Source organism: Nannospalax galili, unplaced genomic scaffold (assembly GCF_000622305.1).
Source record: "Nannospalax galili isolate Female #2095 unplaced genomic scaffold, S.galili_v1.0 scaffold1382, whole genome shotgun sequence".
In the NCBI taxonomy this organism is placed as follows: domain Eukaryota; kingdom Metazoa; phylum Chordata; class Mammalia; order Rodentia; family Spalacidae; genus Nannospalax; species Nannospalax galili.
Window position 1 is genome coordinate 171932 of NW_008348397.1, and position 7054 is coordinate 178985.

General features: G+C 43.4%; 1 protein-coding gene across 2 annotated transcripts in view; it reads left to right on the plus strand.

Annotated features, from left to right (window-relative positions):
- Socs7 (suppressor of cytokine signaling 7) overlaps positions 1-7054 on the plus strand; it is a 45425-nt gene that overhangs the window by 10792 nt on the left and 27579 nt on the right. The window contains exons 3-6 of one of the 2 annotated variants that reach the window (XM_008845261.3): positions 4553-4657; positions 5112-5213; positions 6037-6167; positions 6707-6875. In XM_008845261.3, coding sequence (XP_008843483.2) covers positions 4553-4657; positions 5112-5213; positions 6037-6167; positions 6707-6875 — 507 coding nt within the window. The remainder of the gene's footprint in view (positions 1-4552; positions 4658-5111; positions 5214-6036; positions 6168-6706; positions 6876-7054) is intronic. The other variant, XM_029569449.1, reaches the window with a different exon arrangement.

Here is a 7054-nt window from a genome sequence, read left to right on the forward strand (position 1 = left end):
GCATGAGCATCTGGTCTAGTTTAAAGACTTTGAGCAGAGGGGATTACGTGAGCTCTTGTCCTACCCATTTTAGGGGCTAGCTGTTCTTGCAGCTGTTACTATTCTTCATTGTGTCTAATTTAAGCCTTTCTTGCACAGAATACAGTTGCTAAAGTAGGAAGGCTACTGAATGTCCTGCGGGTAATGGGTAACTCCCTTCTTATTTTGTGGGGAATGTTTTCAGAAGACGACCTTCTGCTCTGTCAGTCATATGTGAAGCTCCTGATTGAATATTAACTATAGAAGGATCTTGTCCACATTGTCTTAATTCTCAAAAGCTGTTTAAAAATCAGTCTCTTAGGTGTGGTAAGCATACTCCTTTAATCCCAGCACTTGGGAGGCAGAGGAAGGGGGATCACAGCAAATTTGAGGCCAGCCTGGTCTATGTAGAGTATTTCAGGCCAGTCAGGGCTACATAGTGAGACTATATCTCAGAAAACAAATAAGGAGAGCACCTGATTAGCCAGGATAGAAACTATTAGAGTTCCAGAAGTGGTCAAACATAGAGTATAAGTGTCTATGAGAAGCTTAACCCTAAGTGACGCATCTTCAATGTAACCTCTACACATAGGATGAATGCATCTCTCAACTCTCACCAGAGAGGTTTCCTTTGCAGCAGATGGTGATTGACACAGAGACCCACAATTTGCCACTGTGCAGAGAACAAGAGAGTGATAAGCACAGAATGCTTATCACTGAATAGGGCACCTGTTTCAAATCTGATTCCTAAGGTTCAGTGATCATTGCAGAAGTGAAAAGATTATAAGAGCCATAGGGGATGGATGACCACAAGGAAACAGAGCCTTCCAAATAGCTGATTAGATGACTCACAGCAACAGTGAAAGCATGCTCAAATTCCATGCAAGCTCAAACCAGACAAAATTCCAGGATAGGCATGAGGAAGTGAATAAAAAAAATCCCAGCCCAACCTAAGGACTTTTGGCAATTGATGACTGTTGGGAGGAGGGAGAGACGGTCATACATGGATGGGATGTTTAGTGGGCCCAGTGGATGGACCCACACTGGAGGTTGTTTGGGGACACAAATCGGACACTATAGGCCATATTATATAAATAAGAGAGTACATTAAATTGGGGAAGGGGCAGTGGGGGGAGATGTGGATAGGGGAGGGGATCTAAATACCATTAAACTGTATTGTATGAGAAATCATAAAAGTTTAAAGCCAGGCGTGGTGGTGCATGCTTTTAATCCTAGCAGAGACAGGCTGATCTCTGAGTTCAAGGCCAGCCTGGTCTACATAGTGAATTCCAGGCCAGTTGCGGCTACAGGGGGACCCTGTCTCAAAAAGAAAAAGAAAAAAAAGAAAAGAAAAAATTTTAAATTCAACAAAAAATAAAAATATTTTAAAAACAAAAAGTAAGCAAATTTAAAATGCCAATCTTGAACTCCTTTGGATATTATATCTCTTGTAAAAGTGGAAGAATTGTAATTTACAAATGAATGTTTCCAAGAAAATTTTCAGGCAGTGGGATCCCCAACTGGGTAGGCTCCAGTGAGTTGTTAGAACAGTGACATCTTATAAATGTTTTCGAGTAGGGAAAGTGGTCACAGCTCTTACTTCCGACTCAGAATTGCTCATCTTATTAGTAACATGTTGTTCTAGTTGTTTCCTCTTTTCCAGAGTACCCACATTTGTAGTTCCAGGTTCAGACAGAGCCTTAGTTCCTTTGAAGCCTCCTTTATTTGTTATCCCTCTAACCTAGACTTGTGTGTGTGTGTGTGTGTGTGTGTGTGTGTGTGTGTGTGTGTGAAATGTTTTGTTGTTGTTTTTTGTTTGTTTGTTTGTTTTGAGACTGACTTGGAACTCACTGTGCAGACTAGGCTGGCCTCAAACTTAGAGCTCCACACTAGTTATGGTGGCGCACACCTTTAATCCCAGCACTTGGGAGGCAGAGGTAGGCAGATCTATGAGTTCAAGGCCAGCCTGGTCTACTATTGAGTTCCCGGCCAGCTAGGGCTACAGGGAGACCCTGTCTCAAAAAGACCAAAAAAAAAAAAAACCAAAACGCCCAAACAAAAAACAAAAAACCTCAGAGATCCACCTGCCCCTGCTGTGTTGGGATTAAAGGCATGTGCCACCCCTTCCAGTAACTTAGACTTTTCTAACAGAAACACACTTGTCTATGCCCATTGCACTCCGAGGGCAGAGAGGCCCTCAGTTACCAAGCCATGTCTAGCTTCCTGGAATTCCCACAGGTGACTTTGAAAAGAGCTTTTCTGGTTATTTTTTTCCAGTGCTAAGGATTGAGTCCAGGGCCTCTCTGTGTAGCCAAGTGCTCTACCATTGAGCTGCACACATAAGCCCTCTGCCTATCTTTATCAGTGTTCAAGACCTTTGTAAAAAAAATAAAAATAAAAAAAAATGTGGGTATAGATTCTAGAAACCTACCTCCTGGGTATAGAGATACTGGTAACTTCATTTTCTCAACTGAGAAACATTAAACTACTAGCTGAGGGGCTATTTAAGTCTCATATTGGGAAATAATAGGCTAAGTCCTGAGCTTTGACCTGCTAAAACACTCTTTTCTAGCTGCCAAGCTGTGATAATAAAAGACATTCATCCTTTGGTAACTCAAGTGGGCAGAGGCAGGGTAGGGTTAGGCGGTAAGGAATAGTTTGTATGAGAAGTATAGACCACACCTGGCCTGGCACTTGGAGAGTAAGAAGCTGTGGGCCACATCTACAAGCTCCTGTTGAGGAGCTTCCTTTAAACTTACCTAACTTTTGGTTGATTGGAGATAGTTAATTTTTAGGGTTACAAATGTACTTTTAGACTTCATAGCCTTAGATGTTGAGAACTGATAGGTTAATGGTAGATTCTTTAAAGATAAATATTATGACCAATCTAGGAAAAAGTCATCTAGTGGAAAGTCATCTAGGCCAATACTAAGGCCTTTATCTGCATTCAATTTACTGTGCAGTTCTTTTTTTTGAGATAGGGTCTCATGTAATCCAGTCTAGACTGTCCTCAAACTTGTTGTGTAAGAAAGCTGGCTTTGAACTCCTAATCCTCCTGCCTCTACCCCCTTGCCTTAAAGGAGGAGTATGTCACCATGTGCAGCTGTGCAGCAGTTCTTCAATTTTTAAAAAAGATATATTTTTATTTTATGTGTGTTGTGTGAGTGTCTTGCCTATATGTATGTATGTGCTCCTTAAGAAGGCATTGGATGTCCTGGAACTGGAGTTACAGATGGCTGTTGGCCCCTGTGTAGATGCTGGGATCTGAACTTGGGTCTTCTGGAAGAACAGCTTTTTCTTTTCTTCTTTTTTTTTTTTTTTTTTTTTTTTTGGTCTTTTTGAGACAGGGTCTCCCTGTAGCCCCAGCAGGTCTGGAACTCACTATGTAGACCAGGTTGGCCTTGAACTCAGAGATCTGCCTGTCTCTGCCTTATGAGTGTTGGGACTAAAGGTATGTGCCACCATGCCCAGCTGCAAGTGCTCTTAACTGAGCCATCTCTCCAGCTTTCTTTTAACTAAAAAAAAAAATTTTTTTAATTTTTTATTATGTGTATGTGTATGTATGTGTGTGTCTGTGTGGGAGTATGCATACATGTGAGTACAGGTGCCCACAGAGTCCAGAAGAGGGTGTTGGATCCTCTGGAGCTGGAGTTACAACCTGATATGAACTGATCTTTGGCTCTCTGCAAAAGAGCATGTACCATTTGGTACATGCTCTTAACCACTGAACCATCTCTCCAGCCCCTCTTTTACATTTCTAAACATTTTTTTGTGTGTATATGTATATGTGTGTACATATGCTCATGCACACATGTGCAGGGAGGCCAAACAACCTATAGGAGTTGGTTCTTTCCTTCTACTATGGGGGTCCTGGAGATTAAACCTCAGGTCTTCAGACTTGGAGGCATGTGCCTGTATATGCTGAGCCATTTCACTGGCCCTTCCCTGCCTGTAGTTTTTATTTCATGGGTTTTTTGTTTTGTTTTGTTTTGAAACAGGGTTTCCCTGTAATCCCAGTTGGCCAGGAACTTGTTCTATAGACCAGGCTGGCCTCAAACTCATAGAGATCACCTGCCTCTACTGGGATTAAAGGCGTGTCACCACTCCTGGCCTGGCTCTTGTTTTTTTCATATCATATGGCATATCACAAGTCACTGGCCTTGCTCTACATATATATGCAAGTTTGAAAAGACAATTGGTATAGGTTTTATTTGATAAAGATCCCTCGTTTGGAGTTACAGACCTTATTCCAGGTAAGTCAGTGTTAGAACCAGCCATTAGATGGCTTTTCCACTGTCAAGCTAAATTCATGTTTTTCTTTTAAGAAAACCTGACCCTTAGTAGTGTAAAGGAACCATAGGATATTAAACTAACTGGTGTTCATGGTGATTCTAGCTTTGGGAAGCTTTTGGTTCTGAGCTTTTGGAGAGCCATGGCCCTCTGGCCTCTCTTGCCTGCCTTTTGCTTCCCCTTCTTTTAGCCTCAGCTTTGGGCAGGGTGTTCCTTTAATGCGCTTGCTCTGTGAATCCCTCAGGTGAGACAGTGTCGCTTGTGGACGTGGACATTTCTCAGCGGGGCCTGACCTCTCCACATCCTCCAACTCCCCCTCCTCCTCCACGAAGAAGCCTCAGCCTCCTAGGTATAGTCTCCCCACTTCCCTTCTTGTCGTCTTGCCTTAGTATGAGGGTGAGTGAACTCTAGGGCCTTGCTCTTTGTCAAAAGCCAGATAAACTTCTGGGTTTCTAATGATGACCCAATTATTTCCTGTCCCTTTCTCAGCACCCTTGTCAACTCCATAGGCAGTTAAACAAGTCTCTTCCCTGCATGCTTGCAGTATTACTGTCCATATGTTAAAAGGCTTCACATTTCTCTTGCCGTTAATCTGTTGCTACTGGGCTGCTTTAGGAGAACCTTCACTTTCCTGCTTTCCAAGCAAAGCAACCCTGATGACTGTTGCCCACTGTGCAAAAAGATGGAGTGAAGGCCAGGCTACTTTGCCCCAGAGGGCAGCCTGATAACCTCCTGTTCTCCGCCTTCACCTTGCTGTTGTGTGCTCATTTTGCTGAACCTCTTGCTTTTGTTCTCTCTTCTAGATGATATCAGTGGGACGCTGCCTACATCTGTCCTTGTGGCTCCGATGGGGTCTTCCTTGCAGTCTTTCCCCCTACCTCCGCCTCCTCCACCCCACGCCCCAGGTTAGCTTAGCTCAGAGGCAAGACTTCTAAGAGTGGAAGGATGGGAGAAATCTGTTTATGGAAATAACAACTTAGGAGAACGCTTCAATCTTTTTCCCCTGGCTGAACTAGAACTTGAAAATGAGTCTGAGAACTTTTTTCTAACCTGTTTCTTTATGGAGGTTAATCTGATTTTTCTTAGTAATAAAAGACTGGAATTTTTTGTCCCTGTTTCTCAGGCTGTTTTGCAGTCACTTAAGAAACTGCCTTAATGTCAGGATAGTGGGAAAGTTTAATATGTTGCTGGTTATCAAAGTTCTCTGGTTTTTCTAAGCTTTTGGTATTTACTGCAGCCTTGTAAATAAGTACCAAGCATTTAGTAGCCCATACCTGCTTTGCCAGCCTCCAGTACCCAAGGAATAAAATGAATGAAATCGGCATTCTTTTCTACTTGCCTGGCAAAATCGTTACTCTTCCTGGGCAAGTAAGCGAGTCACTATTTCCAAGGCTGCTTTACCGGCACTTCACTTCGAGGTGGGAGAAGTTGGAATCGCTCTAGGCTGGTGAAGCCCCTGAAGTAGTCACCTTAGTCAGGTTAGTGAGCAGCTCCCCTACTTCTTTCCTGGGGTTGAATGCCCCCACCCATCCTTCACAGCTTACACGAGCCCACACAGCTTTTGTTCAGCCCATCCAGCTCTTTCCCACTGCTTTGGCTTCTACCCTCCAGCTTAGCTTCTAATGCCTTGCCCTCTTTTCAGTTAGCATCTCTTTTTTGGGGGGAAAGTCTGCCTGTGGGTAGGAACAGTGTGGATAAACTAGTGGTCCCCATTCTCTTGCCCTCCAGATGCATTTCCCCGGATTGCTCCCATTAGAGCAGCTGAATCCCTGCACAGCCAGCCCCCCCAGCACCTCCAGTGTCCCCTGTACCGACCTGACTCAAGCAGCTTTGCAGCCAGCCTTCGAGAGTTGGAGAAGGTAGGTGATGCCTATGGACAGGCAGCTCATCTTTCCTCTCACTACTAAGTTCTATACCCGAGTTCTACTGGTCTATACGAAGACAAGTTCTTTGTTTTACTGTTTTTAGAAGAAGAGTAGTTTCTTTGTCTTCTTTACAGTGACAAAACAGTAGGCTATTCTTGTTCATTCCACAACAAGTGTAATAAAATTCAATTTGGGTAGGAAAAATGTTGGACATAATGAAGAAAGATTGTAGAGAAATGTTTAGGTAGTCTAGATGGTTTTGCTAGATTAACTGAGCCAGTTCCCCCCACCTCTTTATAGGGCCCTTGGTAATGAGATACAGAATTGAGATACAGAATTAGTCTTCAAATTCTTTGGAGGACTAAAAGCATAAGGAACCTGGTATTTGCTACTAATGGTTGATGTACTTGTTAGTGGCTTTTACCTGCTCAGATGTTTTGGAGAATGGGGGCATCTCCTGGGTAAAACAGATTATGCTAAAAACTTGACATTTCTCTGTGTTAACTACTTTAATTGTTCCTTTTCTTTTGAAGTGCGGTTGGTATTGGGGGCCAATGAATTGGGAAGATGCAGAGATGAAGCTGAAAGGGAAGCCAGATGGTTCTTTCTTGGTACGAGACAGCTCTGATCCTCGCTATATCCTGAGCCTCAGTTTTCGATCACAGGGTATCACCCATCACACCAGAATGGAGCACTATAGAGGTAAGGGGTGCTGCTGTTATGAGAAAGCTGTTTTTACACTGTACCTTTCTGTTTTCTGTAATCTCTCTCTTTGCTGAGCCTGCCTGCCTTCCTTCTTTCCTTCCTTCCTTCCTTCCTTCCTTCCTTCCTTCCTTCCTTCCTTCCCTCCTTCCTTCCTTCCCTCCTTCCTTCCTTCCTTC